Source organism: Lampris incognitus, chromosome 4 (genome assembly GCF_029633865.1).
Source record: "Lampris incognitus isolate fLamInc1 chromosome 4, fLamInc1.hap2, whole genome shotgun sequence".
Classification (NCBI taxonomy): Eukaryota; Metazoa; Chordata; class Actinopteri; order Lampriformes; family Lampridae; genus Lampris; species Lampris incognitus.
Window position 1 is genome coordinate 6,094,403 of NC_079214.1, and position 18,901 is coordinate 6,113,303.

At 47.5% G+C, this 18,901-nt stretch overlaps 1 protein-coding gene across 1 annotated transcript in view; it reads left to right on the forward strand.

Moving 5' to 3' along the window:
• Positions 1-2,175: 2,175 nt before the first annotated feature.
• aldh1a2 (aldehyde dehydrogenase 1 family, member A2) overlaps positions 2,176-18,901 on the forward strand; it is a 46,004-nt gene continuing 29,278 nt past the window's right edge. Inside the window, exon 1 of the mRNA XM_056279248.1 lies at positions 2,176-2,456. Coding sequence (XP_056135223.1) covers positions 2,340-2,456 — 117 coding nt within the window. The 5' untranslated portion in view covers positions 2,176-2,339. The remainder of the gene's footprint in view (positions 2,457-18,901) is intronic.

Here is an 18,901-nt window from a genome sequence, read left to right on the forward strand (position 1 = left end):
GCAAACAGACCGAAGACCGGAGACGGAGTCACGCCCCCACGTCGTCTGTCCTCTGGTGACGTTCATCTGGTGTGAACGTCTGAATCATGGCCCACTGAGCTGACATTATTGGTTATTCCGGCCTGCAGAACTTTACGAACCCAGAAGACGTTCGAGACAGAGAAGACTAGAAGGCTCGTTTGTTGACGGACAAGATGAATCAGGACAAGTCTTCATAGTTTTGGTTTCGCCAAAGGCCTGGGCCGGGCGCTAATGTGTGGTGTAGAGGAGGATCAACACCCACCTTCTTATCTACAGGATATTGTTTTTAGACCTTCTCAGGCCTCACACGCTTCTTCAACAGATAACTCATAGGGAGGAACCAGGGGGACTGCTGTGGAACAGTGTTTTAGTGGGAAAGTACACAAGTTGGTGTTTTTCTGAAAACACTGCTCATGGTGCTGGTCGGGTTCAGGCTGCAGAACTTTACGAACCCAGAAGACGTTCGAGACAGAGAAGACTAGAAGGCTCGTTTGTTGACGGACAAGATGAATCAGGACAAGTCTTCATAGTTTTGGTTTCGCCAAAGGCCTGGGCCGGGTGCTAATGTGTGGTGTAGAGGAGGATCAACACCCACCTTCTTATCTACAGGATATTGTTTGTAGACCTTCTCAGGCCTCACACGCTTCTTCAACAGATAACTCATAGGGAGGAACCAGGGGGACTGCTGTGGAACGGTGTTTTAGTGGGGAAAGTACTCAAGTTGGTGTTTTTCTGAAAACACTGCTCATGGTGCTGGTCGGGTTCAGGCTGCAGAACTTTACGAACCCAGAAGACGTTCAAGACAGGGAAGACTAGAAGGCTCGTTTGTTGACGGACAAGATGAATCAGGACAAGTCTTTATAGTTTTGGTTTCACCAAAGGCCTGGGCCGGGTGCTAATGTGTGGTGTAGAGGAGGATCAACACCCACCTTCTTATCTACAGGATATTGTTTTTAGACCTTCTCAGGCCTCACACGCTTCTTCAACAGATAACTCATAGGGAGGAACCAGGGGGACTGCTGTGGAACAGTGTTTTAGTGGGAAAGTACACAAGTTGGTGTTTTTCAGAAAATACTGCTCACGGCGTTGGTCGGGTTCAGGCTGCAGAACTTTACGAACCCAGAAGACGTTCGAGACAGAGAAGACTAGAAGGCTCGTTTGTTGATGGACGACAGGAATCAGGACAAGTCTTCATAGTTTTGGTTTCACCAAAGGCCTGGGCCGGGCGCTAATGTGTGGTGTAGAGGAGGCTCAACACCCACCTTCTTATCTACAGGATATTGTTTGTAGACCTTCTCAGGCCTCACACGCTTCTTCAACAGATAACTCACAGCGAGGAACCAGGGGGAACTGCTGTGGAACAGTGTTTTAGTGGGAAAGTACTCAAGTTGGTGTTTTCTGAAAACACTGCTCACGGCGTTGGTCGGGTTCAGGCTGCAGAACTTTACGAACCCAGAAGACGTTCGAGACAGAGAAGACTAGAAGACTTGTTTGTTGATGGACAAGATGAATCAGGACAAGTCTTCATAGCTTTGGTTTCACCGGTCTTCAAAGCGAATTAAATGGCTCGTCACTGGAAAGGCCTGGGCCGAGCGCTAATGTGTGGTGTAGAGGAGGCTCAACACCCACCTTCTTATTTACACAGTATTGTTGTCAGACCTTCTCAGGCCTCACACGCTTCCTCAACAGATAACTCACAGCGAGGAACCAGGGGGAACTGCTGTGGAACAGTGTTTTAGTGGGGAAAGTACACAAGCTGGTGGGGTTTTTGTTTTTTCTTCTCCCTGAAAACATTGCTCATGGTGTTGGTCGGGTTCCAGACGATGATGTCTTCCTGTTCCTTCTTCTCCATCAGGACTCCGGTGGAGTTCAGAAAGCTCCATCTGATCGAACCTCAGCTTCTCTTCAGCCTTCAAAACGTCATTCGTCAGGGAGAAGAAAAAAAAAGGGAGGAGGATTCGAGGTGATGTGTGAAGGAGGGTAGATGGATGTGGGTGGATGTTCCTCCTCGGTCGCACGACGGAGGTGTTTTTCTTTTTTTTTCTTTTTTTTTTTATGTAAATCCATTTTTTTTCCTCCAAAAAGGACGTCCCTTTTTCTGCACCCAATGAGAATGGACCGCTGCTGACACCTGGCTATAAACCCAGGAAGGAATCCAAAGTCCCAATCAGAGATTTGTAGTGGGGGGAAAACCGCAGAGCCGAAGAGAGGAGAGGAGAGGAGAGAAGAGAAGACAAGAGAAGAGCAGAGCAGAGAAGAGCAGAGCAGAGAAGAGAAGAGCAGAGCAGAGCAGAGAAGAGAAGAGCAGAGAAGAAGAGATGACCTCCAGTGAAGTCCGGATGCCCGCGGAGGGGAAGTGCGACCCGGCGGCGCTCGTTGCGTCTCTCCATCTGACGCCGTGCCCGGTGGCGGAGCCGCAGATCACCTACACCCAGGTCAGAGCCGTGCTGCCGGCTTACCTCCTCCTCCACCACCACCACCACCCTGTAAACAGCCTGAGATGTGTGCGGTGATATGTAGGCATGACGGGGAAAACGCGGGGTTACCGGAACACGGGGGGACGGGTCGTGCGGGTCCACTTTGCCGTGGAAGTTTCCGTTGGTGTGCGGCGTTATTACGCACGGCGTAGGTCTAGAAGATGAGGTGGTGGTTGTTGTGTTTCCCCTGCGCACGCCAGGCGACACGTCAGGTGACAGGCAGGCAGGCAGGCAGGCGGGCGGGCGGGCAGGCAGGGATGGATCGCTGCTGGCTGGGTCCAAGGTCCAGCTGGACTTTCTCCTGCCTGTCTGTGTGTGTGTGTGAGCGGCTTCAGCGCAGCTCCAACTCTCCACGGCGTTTCCCTCGAGCCCCGGAGTTTTACGCAGTCGGGCTACTTTGGTCCACATGAGACTTTGGTCCAGTCAGGCTCAGATAACGAGGCGTCATTCATTCCTCTTTTGTTTCCGCCGACGAAGCGGCAGCACACTTACATGTACACAGTTACACATTCATATATTCATATATTCATGTATTTATATGTTTGCTAGTCCGGATGTCCGCTGGTGATTTCATGTGTGAGACTGAAGAAGTTCCTGGTCTTATTGGACTGGTCTTATAGAACTGGTCTTATTGGACTGGTCTTATAGAACTGGTCTTATTGGACTGGTCTTATAGAACTGGTCTTACAGAACTGGTCTTATAGAACTGGTCTTATTGGACTGGTCTTATAGAACTGGTTTTATTGGACTGGTCTTATTGGACTGGTCTTATAGAACTGGTTTTATTGGACTGGTCTTATAGAACTGGTCTTATAGAACTGGTTTTATAGGACTGGTCTTATTGGACTGGTCTTATAGAACTGGTTTTATTGGACTGGTCTTATTGGACTGGTCTTATAGAACTGGTTTTATTGGACTGGTCTTATAGGACTGGTGGTATTGGTCTGGCTTTGTGGGAATTGCTTTGTTGGACTGGTCTTATAGAACTGGTTTTATTGGACTGGTCTTATAGAACTGGTTTTATTGGACTGGTCTTATTGGACTGGTCTTATAGAACTGGTCTTATAGAACAGGTTTTATTGGACTGGTCTTATAGAACTGGTTTTATTGGACTGGTCTTATTGAACTGGTCTTATTGGACTGGTCTTACAGAACTGGTTTTACTGGACTGGTGCTTGGCCGTCCACTAGGCCAGCATCCTCTTCGTCGTGTCGGTGTGGGTGCGGTGCGCTTCGCCCTGCTCGGTGCTGCTCATCCCGGTGTGGGGAGCAGCAGCACCGGCTGCCGGTTGGCTGCAGAATCGGATTTAACGGGTGGTTTCCTGCAAAGGCCCGTAAGACACAACCCCACCTGTTGTCCTGCCTCCTGTCCGGCTTCGTGAAGGACCCGCTCGTCCGCCTGAAACGCACGGAGTGCAGGAGGGAAGCCCACATGAGTCCTCCTGACTGATTATAATGATCAGTGTGACTATAAATATGAAGGTCCGCGCTTCCCCGTTTCTTCTGCACCTCCGCTGTGGCGCAGGACGACGCGAAGCGTTTCCAGCACGTCCTCGTTTAGGTCCCGCTTCTCCCTCGGTGCTGCCTGGGCCTGACCCGGTGCTGCCTGGGCCTGACCCGGTGCTGCTTGGGCCTGACCCGGTGCTGCCTGGGCCTGACCCGGTGCTGCTTGGGCCTGACTCGGTGCTGCCTGGGCCTGACGTCTTCTGGACTTAACGAGGCTGCGAGGCTGATGGTCAGTAGTATGACGTCATTACGGTATGTGGTCAGTATTGTTGTTGTTGTTGTTGTTGTTGTTGTTGTGATGATGTGTAGCTGGTATGAGGTCCGCCAACGGGGATGAAGCACGTGAGCGCATCAACACGTTACGGGCAGGTGACGGGGGGGGGGGGGGGGAGCGAAGTGGGAGAGGATGAGTGTAAATAATACAGCTGCAGCTGCGTGTCGGTGTGAGTGCGGACGGCGGGTTGTGTGTGTGTGTGTGTGTGTGTGTGCGGAAGTGGCAGGCGGGCTGAGCACGCAGCTCGTCGTGTGTTGGACACACAACACAGCAGGGCCGGTGCGAGTCGAACCGAAGCGGAGTGTCCCCCCCCCCCCCATCACACTGAATACACCGGCTTCAGAAAGACACGTCATCCTCCTTCACCGTGGACACACGGAGCTGTGCAGGCTTCACACACACACACACACACACACACACACACACACACACACACACACACACACACACACACACACACACATTTACATAGCAAATATACATAAATATACATCAAATCACCATGCTATACACATGTATGTATAATTTAAAATATACATATATGTGTAAATATATATATACACACACACACACATATATATATACACATATGTGTGTGTATATATATATATATATATATATATATATATATATATATATATATATATATATATAAAATGTGTGTGTGTGTGTATGTGTGTGTATCACAATACTTTATTCATCCCCGAGGGCAAATTGGGTAATTATAAATATTATGTATTTATAACACACACACACACACACACACACACACACATATATATATGTGTGTGTGTGTTTGTGTGTGTGTGTATATATATATATATATATATGTGTGTGTGTGTGTGTGTGTGTATTATAAATACATGTATAATTTGAAATTTACATATATGTATATATGTGTGTATACATATATATGTATGATTTTAAATATATATATATACATATGTATGTATGTATGTAAAGTAATTTTTTATGAGACAACACAAGCCTGTTTCATGCCATAAGAAATATATATGTGTGTGTATTTTTATATATATGTACATATACGTATATACATATGTATAATATGTATATATACATTTACATCAATACACACACACACACACACACACATATATATATATGTATCTCAACACAGATACAGGAAAAAAGATTTAATACGTAGCAGCAATGTATTAAATCTTTTTCCCTGTATCCGTGTTGAGATACATATATATATATGTGTGTGTGTGTGTTTGTGTGTATTGATGTGTGTGTGTTAAAAGAAACAGTCCACGGTAGGGGAAGTGCTCAGCATATAGGGAGCAAAATAATCCAGTGAGTCAAGTAAATCCTTTATGAGGACACATGGCACAGGACAGGTTTGTACTGTCTCATAAAGCATTTACTTGACTCACTGGATTATATATATATATATATATATATATATATATATATATATATACACACACACACACACACACACACAAACATACACACACATACATATATATATACATACACACACATATGTGTGTACTGTTGAAGGCAGATTTCTAGCTTATTGTGCTGGTGGTACGTGTGTGTGTGCGTGTGTGTGTGTGTGTGCGTGTGTGTGTGTGTGTGTGCGTGCGTGTGTGTGTGTGTGTGTGTGTGTGACGACAGCGTCTCTGCAGACGGTATGTGAACGTATTGCTCCTCGCTGAGGAGCTTGTAACTACCTACGTGCAGGTCGGCGGAGGAGGCTTGCCGAGGAGCTGCAGCAGGTTGTGTCATGGCAGCCCCATGTTCAGGAGAAGCTCTAGGCGTGGAGCAGGAGGTGAAGCTCTAGGCGTGGAGCAGGAGGTGGAGCGGGGCGACCCGCTCCCGTGCGTCGCTCCGCTCTCGTCCGCAGGATCATCGCCGGCCTGCGGACACGTTTGCCGTCTGCACTGCCGTACCGTGACGAGCCGGTCGTAGCCGGTTACCGTAGCCGAGGACTTTGTGACTGTGGGAGTAAAGGGCAGGGCGGACAGAGGACAGTTAATGATACCGCGGTGTGGGCTCCTCCGGTGCCGCAACACAAACCCACTGTGTGTTGAGTGCAAAGGGCGTCGCGCTAAAGCGCCGCACGGCCTGCTGGTGTGCAGAGCCGAGACCGACCGGCCGCCCACACCTCCTCCCTCCTTCTTCATACCGCAGCCCGCTGCCCCGAAGAGGAGCCTTTAACGCTACACTCCTTAAGCCAAGGGTAAACCAAAGGGTGGCCCGGGCACCCAACTACAAACCACAGGACGGCAAGCTGCTGTCTCTGCAAGATTGATTGACAGGCGTCTTAATTCAAGGCCTAAACAACACTAAACATGACGTGCTGTGATGCTGTGAAAGGTTTGTTCACATCACCAACGGCTGCAAAGACCGGAGGAGTCAAACAGACCCGCATGTGCCGTTACCATCTGATGAGAAAGGCACAACGAGATTATTTTACATCGACAACTCACACTCTTCACTATATATATACATACATATACACACACACACACACACACACACATATATATATATATATATACACACACACACACACATATATATATATATACATATATTAGGCAGTGACTTGGTGAATTAACTGCCAGGAATTTAGATCATCCAGTCCCAGTAGGTTTGGTGAATGGGTGTGTGTGTGTGTGTGGGGGGGGGTCCTGATTTATGGACACCCCAGATGAAGACTCTCCTCACACCCTGTTGCCGTTGTGCAGCCCTGCAGCATGCCGGCCCGTCAGGCTGCCGGCCGACGCTGCAGCCTCACAACCCGGATCACCCCGGCCCACTCAGTTCAGTTCAGTTCGGTTCAGTTCAGTTCAGTTCAGTTCAGTTCGGTGATGCTTTACTGGCATGACTGCTTTAATTACAACGTTGCCAAAGCAAAACAGGTCAACAGAGAACCAAACATAAAAGAAAAACAAAAACCCCCAAAATACATTAAAACAAAAGCAATACATAGATCTGGCAGAGACATAGAACAGCACTTGAACAGCAACTGAGAGTCGTTGAGAGTGTTTTGGTCACTCACCGACCCCTGGGCCACAGCATTCTGACACATGTTGTGCCGCAAGGTGCGCACTTCGGCCCTCTCCTAAAACAAGTGGCCATTGTTCCTTCTCATCCAGGAGTAGAACATTTGGAATCTGGTTTTCACATTCCTCCCGGCGTTTCTTTTCTCTTGTGTTCTGGAATTTCTCACAATTTAGCAGGAAGTGCATCTCTGTCTCCACCTCACCTGCCGTACAGGGACCACATATTCTTCGCTCTTTTGGTAGCCAAGATGTTTTTTTGTGTCCACCCTTTTCAATGGCTAGAGATCCCTCCTCTGTTGCTCTCCCTGAGCTTTCTCCCTGTTTTTTCCTCCGTGAAAGGTTTTTTTTTTAGGGAGTTGTTCCTTATCCGATGAGAGGGTCTAAGGACAGGATGTTGTGTTGCTCTAAAGCCCGCTGAGGCACATTTGTAATTTGTGCTATTGGGCTATACAAATAACACTGACTTGACTTGGCTAGACTGTGGTCAGTGAGCCTGTACGTGGTCAGGATGTGTCTGTGCTGACTGGTCTCTGGCAGTGGACAGACAGCCAGCCAGTTTGTGTTCTCTTTTTAGGGCCCGATAACCTTCTCATTTGTGTTGTCATTTGGTTTCTGTGTCCCACTGTCCCACATACGAGTTTCTGCACTGTTGGATGATGTGGTTTATTGTAATCTGTGGTTGGCTAGCAGTGCTAGTCTGAAACTCGTCTCGTCAGTGGTTACGGGGTCGGTTAGCTTCAGGGCCAGCTGACTTGGGGGGGGGGGGACTCTTCCTCGGCTCTTGGAGAAACAGAGTCCCCGTTTGCAGTCGTTCGCAGAAGCGAGAATTCTCTATCAAATATCTCTTCATCAGTTACGCAAGACCACCATGAGGGCGGTGATCAAGTGCAGCAGCTGAGCCGAGTCACACTGACCTGACGCAGAACATAACAACGCTGTTCTCTTACCTCCACCACCAAGAGCCCACCTCAGACACAGAGGTGGAGGGAAGGGGAGACAGAGAGACACAAAGACAGAGAGAGAGAGAGAGAGAGAGAGAGAGAGAGAGAGAGAGAGAGAGGAAGAGATAGAGACAGACAAAGAGATAGGGAGCGCGTGAGAGAGAGACAGACAGACAGACAGACAGACAGAGACAAAGAAAGAGAGAGAGAGACAGCGAGAGAGAGAGAGACAGATAGACAGACAGAGACAAAGAAAGAGAGAGACAGTGAGAGAGAGACAGACAGACAGACAGACAGACAGACAGACAGACAGACAGACAGACAGACAGACAGACAGACAGATAGACAGACAGACAGAGACAAAGAAAGAGAGAGACAGCGAGAGAGACAGACAGACAGACAGACAGACAGACAGACAGACAGAGACAAAGAAAGAGAGAGAGGAAGAGATAGAGAGAGACAGAGACAAAGAGATAGAGAGCGCGTGAGAGAGAGAGAGAGACAGACAGACAGACAGACAAAGAAAGAGAGAGACAGCGAGAGAGAAAGACAGACAGACAGACAGACAGACAGACAGACAGACAGAGACAAAGAAAGAGAGAGAGAGGAAGAGAGAGAGAGAGAGAGACAGAGAAAGAGATAGGGAGCGCATGAGAGAGAGACAGACAGACAAACAGACAGAGAGACAAAGAAGGAGAGACAGCGAGAGAGAGAGAGAGAGAGAGAGACAGACAGACAAAGAAAGAGAGAGAAAGGAAGAGATAGGGAGCGCGTAAGAGAGAGAGAGAGACAGACAGAGACAAAGAAAGAGAGAGACAGAGAGAGAGAGACAGACTGAGACAGCGAGAGAGATAAACGGGTAGTTTTGCCCCTTGTCCCTTTGAACGAGTCTTGAACTGTTCACCCTCAGCCACTCGGTTGTACGCTGTAAAAAAAGACAATCTTATCAAGGTGATTTTATCGTGTTTTAAGCCTCACGGCCCTTCCTTGCGTTGCGAGTAACGCTGTCTCCCCCCCCGGGACAGATAATACGCCCCCCCGCTTCAGGGAAACGCACCTGTGTGCTTCACAGTTGCCGGACTTGTTATAAGGAATCGTCCCTGAGCAAGGAGTCTTAAAATGAGAAGGTGGCTCGAGCCTGTCTCGAGAGGGCGACTGTCTCGAGAGACGTCCTGTTAACAGGAAACACGTCGAGCAGAATATTTAGAAATAAGCGCGCGAGGCTTTCAGACGAGATAAAGTCGCATCGATAAACTTGGGATTTTGTGCAGCGTTGTTATGGCAACCGGCCGCATGCAGATGAGGGCGGATGAATATTTCTCCGGTGCCGCGGCGGCTCCGCCATGTTGTCTCCGCGGGGACGGGGTAGGCGGGAAGTTGGCGCCGGCAGTTCAGAAACCGGAGCCACGTCAGGCGAGGATGACGAGCGTCCAGTCCCCTTCGGGTTGAGCCGAATCCGCCATTTAGAACCTGGTGTGGTTTTGTTGCCGTTGCACATTTGGTAAATGAATTGCTCACAAGCGTTCTGTGTTCTTGCTCGCGTTGTTTGTGCTTTTCTTCTCAGCTGTTACAGCAGTCTGTTAAGGAGAGACACGGCCTCGCTAGCTCTGTTAGCTCTGTTAGCCTTAAAAGAACAGTGTGTAAAATGCAGTTACCTTTAAAAAAAACAACAACAACTGAGATGTGGGATGCATTTGAAGTTTTACAAATCTTGCTTTTATGTTGGTCCATCGATATGTACTGTGGTCTTGGTGAGATCCCGCCCGGGAGATCTCCCCATGACACCGGAACAGAAACAACCAAAGGTCACGTTGAACCGGAACCAGCGTGTCCTTGTTTCGGTTTGGCTCGCTGATAAGCGCGTCTATGCACGGCCGGGGGAGGGGGGGCTGAAGGGATTTAGTTTGCAGGTCAGGATGAGTTTAATGTGTAACTGCGGCAGGGTGTAACTGTAAAGCCTCTCAGCGGGTCGTGTGGTTCCTACGGACCCTCAACCCACTTTCCTACCGACCTTGTTCCCTGTGTCGCGCGGCTAAAACGGCCCTCATAATCTAATCAGCAGCTATAAAAGTTCTCTGGCTGCCTCGCTCACGTTGGTGGCGTGAGGGTGGGACCTGTTCCACACAAGGGTCTATTTTCTTTTCTTTTTTTTTTGGCGAAGTAATCTATGCGGAGAAGTCCGCTCAGTTGGGATGAATAAGAGGCCCCATCAATCTGTCACTGATTGAGATAGTGCAGATGGGGGCCCGGGGCCTCCCCCGATGCTCAGCGCTGTCCGGCGGGGTGTAAATTATGGCCCCGTCTCACTGTGTGGGTCAGTGGCCCTGCCTCGCCACAGTCTGACCTGCAGTTCTGGAGTTTTTCACTTCAAACCCACCATCCGTACTGCCATCAAGATCAAACACAGCCAGAGTTAGGAGATACTGTGCAAGCCGATGATTTATCACAAGTTGCACAGCTAGAATTCTCTTTCATTTTCCTCCTTCCCCTCTTCTCTCTCTCGCTCCTTCTTTTGCAGGCTTCCTCCCCTCTCTCTCTCCCTCGCCCTCTCTCTAACACACACACGGCCACATACTCTCTCAGACACACACATCTTTGATAGTGACAGGCTAAGTGTGCACCGCCATGAATATGTCCATTGGTGTGAAATGCCTATTTGTGCAGCGAGTGTAAATTCTGCCGTCAGCCGACACTTCAGCGTCGTGTCCTCCGCCTCTTAATCACCGTTTAAGGAAGAGCGGTGACAGCCGGCTGCCCTGTTAACTTCCCCAGCGCCGTCAGCCCTCGGCCCGCCTTGACAAGGGGGACGTGTAAATCCTTACGGTGTCACTATGGAAAACCCTCACCTCCATAAATCCCACTCGAACAGGTTTTCCGAGACTCGGCCGACAAGGAAGCGGGTTTTTTGTTTGTTTGTTTGTTTGTGTAACCGAGCTATTTTCTCGCCCGGTGCGGGATTCGACCGCGGGGTGTACTGCACCACAAGGCGACCTCACTAACCGCTCGACTAAAGGGTCAGACCCTCTAGTCCAGGGGTGTCAAACTCCAGGCCTCGAGGGCCGCAGTGTCTGCAGGTATTTCTTGCAACCGTGCACTACACCACCTGATTAAACTAGTTCCTTTCCCTCCTTGATCCAGGAGGTGAGCTAATTAGTTAAATCAGGTGGCGTAGTGCACGGTTGCAACAAATACCTGCAGACACTGCGGCCCTCGAGGCCTGGAGTTTGACACCCCTGCTCTAGTCGATCCGCCAGTGGGTCTTATTAGTAGTTTACATTTGTTTGTAGAAGTTTTACTCAGAGGCTCGATGGCATCGTCGTTGACGTACAAGCGTTTCTTCCTGTGAAGATCGTCGTCCCCGGGGAAAGATGCTAACGCTAACACTCGACTTGCTGTGCTCTGGAATTCAGATGGAGAGCGGGACAAAGGACGGGCACATGTCAGACCCTCAAACTGATAAAAGGAAAACGGAAATTCCGACTGGAATCAACCTGTAGACTCAAATTCCTTCTCAAAGAACCCGAATTAGCACGGCTCTGTTATATTTACGTTTGACACCGGTGCACGTTATGAGACGTCTGCATGTCCATGCAGCTGAACAACGCTGTCGTTTGTTGACTTCCTGCTGCGGGGAGGTTGTGCACACTCTCCCGTCTCTGCTGTTTGTGTTACAACACTATGACATGTTCAGCACTTTATCTCACAACTGCACAACTCCCTGCCAAGCGTCAAGCCTCTTTCTGTTCACACCTTCAAATAAGACGTCGTATTTCAACAGCACCACATTAATTTTCATCGGTTCCCTCTGTGGTGCAATCGTTTCAAAGCTACATTTAGCTGGACGAAGTTCAAGACGTCCACTGTGAGAGCCATATGATGTGTTGTGAAATAATTGTTGGGCTTCAAACAGACTCGCGCATAGTTGGATCTTGGATCTTGGTTCATCCCGGGCTCGTAGCACGCTGGCTAGCAGCCTCCTCCCAAACAGCTTGTCTCGGATCAGTCTGATTCGTCTCGGTGTGGCGGGACAACGTCAGGGTTTGTTGGTTGGTTATCGAACCTGAGCCGTAGACCAACCTGCTGCCGACTCCTGGCGTCACACCTCATCTCAAGCACACACTCAGTCGCCTGATTTCTAATAGAGTTGGCCTTGTAGTCTACACCAACCGAGTCCAGACCGAGTCTCTCGGGGGGACGGTCCAAGTCAAGTCCAGCGGGGCCAAAACTTGTGTAAAGACTGACACCAGATCAGTACAAGTCCAATTAAGCACCGTGTCTGTAACTGTAGCGGTCTGCCATCGCAGTAAAAGTCACAATTCCTCCACACTGTCATTATCTTATTTAGACTTTTAGTTTCCTCCGCCAAGGAGGAAGTGTTTCAGATTACAATTTTCCAATATTTCAAAGACACGATTCAATAATAACAAAATAAAACTAGATTGCGCTTTACTGATTTCCCCAGGGAAAGTTTGATATTCAATATGTAACCGTCGAAATTGGGAAATGTACCTTTAAGACCTACTTGCCCAGATACAAGAGAAGCAGCGTCATCAGACAGCGCCTGCCCTTACTTAAAGTTAATTTTATTCAGTAAAGTTCAAGTATACTTCCCAAGTATACTAATATCAATGTGCTAGTAGTACACTTGTAAGTGTACTTAAGTAGAATTTTGTTTAGCATATCTCTGATAAGTACTTAAAAAGTAAACTGAAAGCATACTCAGTGATTTTTAGTTTAAAATACGTGGACTAATAGCACACTTGAAGAAAGTGCTTTTTGGTAAGGGTTGTGTTTTTGAGTTAGCTGAGTGGCAGGCGTGCTGTGATGGACGCACGTTATTTAGCTCCTGTTTTTCTGTTTGCTCCTGTTTTCTGGTTGCCTCTCAACTCAAGCGTAACGTTTTGTGGTCTCTGTTGTCCATGTATGTTGCAACAGCAGCCGTCCGGCCGGGCTTGGTAAGGCTGACGTGAGTAAAGGCCATAAACGACGAGCACGGTGACAAGCCCAGCATCCACGTGGTTGTGAGCTTTGACTCGTCTTCCTCTAAAACTAAGCAACACTGACCAAGCTGTTACAAATTCAAACGTTAGAAAAGTAACTTAAAGTCTTGTACTCGGTCGGCCTTGAAACCTTGTCACCTGAGACCGAGTCAAGTCCGAGTCGTCAGAGAAGTCCAGACGAGACCGAGACCTTCTAACTGTGGACCTGCATGAGTCCATCCTGCAGAACAACAGTCCTAAACTCAGGATCAGCTTACCCCTTACAGTCACGATGGCCATAAGCTTATTAGCGTACATGTTTAGATAGCGTCTACATTTCAGCCAATTTATGGCTTATAACATAGTGCCAGTAGACTGTTTACAGGAAGGCAACAGAAACACCAACTCAAAGCCAAACACACATGTACTGTCAGGGCTGCAGAACAGTAATGTGCGTCAGGATTGGTTTAACTACAAAAGGGAACGCAGACTCAAACTGTTACGTAAAAAGACACAGGCCATGAAATCTACTCCTGCGCTCATAGATTGTGAATGTGACAATCCAGCGATGCACAGCTGGCATTAATAAGACAGGTTTCATTAATATGACGTCACATGTGACAGGTTTCCTTAATATGACGTCACATATGACAGGTTTCCTTAATATGACGTCACATATGACAGGTTTCATTAATATGACGTCACACATGACAGGTTTCATTATGACGTCACATGTGATGGGTTTTCATTAATATGACGTCACATATGACAGGTTTCATTAATATGACGTCACACATGACAGGTTTCATTATGACGTCACATGTGATGGGTTTTCATTAATATGACGTTATATGACAGGTTTCATTAATATGACGTCACATGTGACGGGTTTTCATTAATATGACATCACATAGCTATCAATCAAGTTGCATTTTTATAGTGCTTTTCATACGACGGGGTTTTATTAATATGACGTCACATGTGACAGGTTTTCATTACTGTGACGTCACATATGACAGGTTTTCAGCTGACAGGTGGAGTTTAACACTTGTTCACTGAAATGCTGCGAAGATGTATGCGTCGTCTTTGTAGTCAGAGAACTGCTCGCAGTTTTGTTGTTTCTCACATATCTTGAGAGCCACGGCTGTGTGTCTCTTTTCAGCACTTACAAACACACACACACACACACACACACACACACACACACACACACACACACACATACATACATACATATAAGCACACGCAAACACACATACATAGACTCAAACAAACACAAACACACACACCCATATAGGCACACACATACACACATATATATACACAAATACACACACATACATACACATATAGACACACACATACATATAGACACACACAAATACAAACAAACACACATACATATAGGCACACACACATACACACATTTAGGCACACACATACAATATCACATACACACATTTAGACACACACACACAACATGAGACAAAGATGTTTGCCAGTCGGTGACAGTGAGGTCGCCCCTCGTCAAAGCGGTGAGCGCGGGGCAGCGTTGTGTCCAGCTGTGTGGATGAAAAACACCCAGGCTCCATTATAGTGTCAGCCATGTGGAGAGTGGACACACACACACACACACACACACACACACACACACACACACACACACACACACACGCCTGCCGGTCTCCAGTTTGGACCAGCTTCTTCGCTCAGGAGTTGTACCAGTAGTAATTATAAATGTTCTGAACGTGGTCCAGGACCATAGAGGAAGTCCAGGTCCTGTGATAGGAGAGGATATGAAACTTCCTGCACAGACGAGGGCTGCAGGTGCCCCGGGTGAGATTTGTCTGGATGTGGAATCTTGTACAAACACACACACCGTGTGTGTGTGTGTGTGTGTATATTTAGATACACAAACCTCACAACCAAAGAAAAAAGAGAAGAAGTGGGTGCCATTACATATTCCTTAGGCCCAAACTAAAGCGTGTGACCCGTGAGAAGCAGCAAGCTGCCAAACAGATGTTCTGCTGTCTGCAGTGATTATTTTAGCATACGCTGCTATCCTCTACTTCCACAGTGAGAAAAGCGAGCAATAAAAAAAGACAACACCCCCCCTCCCCAAAAAAAACCAAAGTTTAAGTTTAATATTACACTGCAGTCTGCCAAAGCAGGGTCCATGTTGAGGTTTGGGGTGAAACCTCCACCCGAGGACCATGTGCTGCTCCTTCTCTGTCACTGAAATGCTCTTTTAATAGAGACAACAGTAGAAACACCCACACATATGTCGTAAAACTGCGCTCGTTGGTGGGTCGATGTTGGTGAGTTGATGTTGGTAGGTTGATATTGGTGGGTTGATGTTGGTAGGTTGTTGTTGGTGGGTTGAGGTTGGCGGGTTGATGTTGGTAGGTTGATATTGGTGGGTTGATGTTGGTGGGTTGAGGTTGGTGGGTTGATGTTGGTAGGTTGATATTGGTGGGTTGATGTTGGCAGTTTGTTGTTGGCGAGTTGATATTGGTGGGTTGAGGTTGGCGGGTTGATGTTGGTAGGTTGTTGTTGGTGGGTTGAGGTTGGCGGGGTGATGTTGGTAGGTTGTTGTTGGTGGGTTGAGGTTGGCGGGTTGATATTGGTGGGCTGATGTTGGTAGGTTGATATTGGTGAGTTGATGTTGGTAGGTTGATGTTGGTAGGTTGTTGGTGGGTTGAGGTTGGTGGGTTGATATTGGTGGGTTGATGTTGGTAGGTTGATATTGGTGAGTTGATGTTGGTAGGTTGATGTTGGTAGGTTGTTGGTGGGTTGAGGTTGGTGGGTTGATATTGGTGGGTTGATGTTGGTAGGTTGACTTTGGTAGGTTGTTGGTGGGTTGACATTGTTGGGTTGATGTTGGTAGGTTGTTGGAGGGTTGATGTTGGCAGGTTGATGTAGGTGGGTTGAGGTTGATAGGTTGTTGTTGGTGGGTTGATGTTGGTAGGTTGGTGTTGGTGGGTTGATGTTGGTAGGTTGTTGTTGGTGGGTTGAGGTTGATAGGTTGATGTTGGTAGGTTGGTGTTGGTGGGTTGATGTTGGTAGGTTGGTGTTGGCGGGTTGATGTGGGTAGGTTGTTGTTGGTGGGTTGAGGTTTGCGGGTTGATGTTGGTAGGTTGTTGTTGGTGGGTTGAGGTTGATAGGTTGATGTTGGTAGGTTGATGTTGGTAGGTTGGTGTTAGTTTGACGTTGGAGGGTTGATGTTAGTTTGACGTTGGTAGGTTGACGTTGGAGGGTTGATGTTGGGGTTGGTAGGTTGATGTTGGAGGGTTGATGTTGGGGTTGGTAGGTTGATGTTGGAGGGTTGATGTTGGGGTTGGTAGGTTGATGTTGGAGGGTTGATGTTGGGGTTGGTAGGTTGATGTTGGAGGGTTGATGTTGGGGTTGGTAGGTTGATGTTGGAGGGTTGATGTTGGGGTTGGTAGGTTGATGTTGGAGGGTTGATGTTGGGGTTGGTAGGTTGATGTTGGAGGGTTGATGTTGGGGTTGGTAGGTTGATGTTGGAGGGTTGATGTTGGGGTTGGTAGGTTGATGTTGGAGGGTTGATGTTGGGGTTGGTAGGTTGATGTTGCAGGGTTGATGTTGGGGGTTGGTAGGTTGATGTTGGAGGGTTGATGTTGGGGTTGGTAGGTTGATGTTGGAGGGTTGATGTTGGGGTTGGTAGGTTGATGTTGGAGGGTTGATGTTGGGGTTGGTAGGTTGATGTTGCAGGGTTGATGTTGGGGGTTGGTAGGTTGATGTTGGAGGGTTGATGTTGGGGTTGGTAGGTTGATGTTGGAGGGTTGATGTTGGGGTTGGTAGGTTGATGTTGGAGGGTTGATGTTGGGGGTTGGTAGGTTGATGTTGGAGGGTTGATGTTGGGGTTGGTAGGTTGATGTTGGAGGGTTGATGTTGGGGTTGGTAGGTTGATGTTGGCGGTTGATGTTGGTAGGGTTTTTTTTCTAAGAATTCTGGGAAAAGTAAAGGCCTATCTCCCTCCAAATGATCTTGAAAGGGTAATTCATGCATTTATTACCTCTCGTTTGGATTATTGTAACTCATTGTATGATGGTGTAGCTCAGTCATCGCTTCGTCGCCTGCAGCTTGTACAAAATGCAGCTGCTCGCCTTTTGACTGGAAAGAAACGACATGATCTCATAACGCCTGTGCTGGCCTCCCTTCATTGGCCTCCTTTCTGTTTTAGGATCCGGTTTAAGATTTTATTACTTGTTTTTAAGTCTTTAAATGGGCTGGCACCACCTTATTCATCTGAGCTAATACATCACCATACATCAGTCAGAGCACTCAGGTCAACAAACCAGATGCTCTGATATGTTCTGAGATCCAGGCTTAAGAATAGGGGCGACGGAGCCTCTGCAGTGGCTGCTGCCCCTTTATCTCTGGGACATTCTACCACTACACATAAGATCTGCTCAGACCCTAGACACTTTTAAATCTTTGTTGAAGACTTACCTCTTCTCGCTGGCATTCAATTCGAGCTTTACACCATTATTTTATTGTGCAAATATACTTTTACTCTTGTTTTATTGTTTATGTTTTATATTCTTTATTTTATTATGTTTTCTTTACATATATTTTCATATTCATATGTGTCACTTATTTTATATTGTATTTTAAGCTTGTGCAACACTTTGGTTCAACTATGGTGGTTTTAAATGTGCTATATAAATAAATTTGACTTGACTTGATGTTGGTAGGTTGATGTTAGTGGGTTGGTGTTGGTAGGTTGATGTTGGTAGGTTGATGTTAGTGGGTTGGTGTTGGTAGGTTGATGTTGGTGGGTTGATGTTAGTGGGATGATGTTGGTAGGTTGATGTTGGCAGGTTGATGTTGGGGGGTTTATGTTAGTGGGTTGATGTTGGGGGGTTTATGTTAGAGGGTTTATGTTAGTGGGTCGAAGTTGGTGGGTCGATGTTGGTGGGTTTATGTTGGTAGGATGATGTTGGTGGGTTGATGTTGGTAGGATGATGTTGGTGGGTTGATATTGGTGGGTTGATGTTGGTGGGTTGTTGTTGGTAGGTTGATGTTGGTGGGTTGATGTTGGTAGGTTGATGTTGGTAGGATGATGTTGGTGGGTTGATATTGGTGGGTTGATGTAGGTGGGTTGATGTTGGTAGGTTCATGTTGGTGGGTTGATGTTGGTGGGTTGATGTTGGTGGGATGATGTTGGTGGGTTGATGTTGGTGGGTTGATGTAGGTGGGTTGATGTTGGTGGGATGATGTTGGTGGGTTGATGTAGGTGGGTTGAAGTTGGTAGGCTGATGTTGGTGGGATGATGTTGGTGGGTTGATGTAGGTGGGATGATGTAGGTGGGTTGATGTTGGTAGGCTGATGTTGGTAGGATGATGTTGGTGGGTTGATATTGGTGGGTTGATGTAGGTGGGTTGATGTTGGTAGGTTCATGTTGGTGGGTTGATGTTGGTGGGTTGATGTTGGTGGGATGATGTTGGTGGGTTGATGTTGGTGGGTTGATGTAGGTGGGTTGATGTTGGTGGGATGATGTTGGTGGGTTGATGTAGGTGGGTTGAAGTTGGTAGGCTGATGTTGGTGGGATGATGTTGGTGGGTTGATGTAGGTGGGATGATGTAGGTGGGTTGATGTTGGTAGGCTGATGTTGGTGGGTTGATGTTGGTAGGTTGATGTAG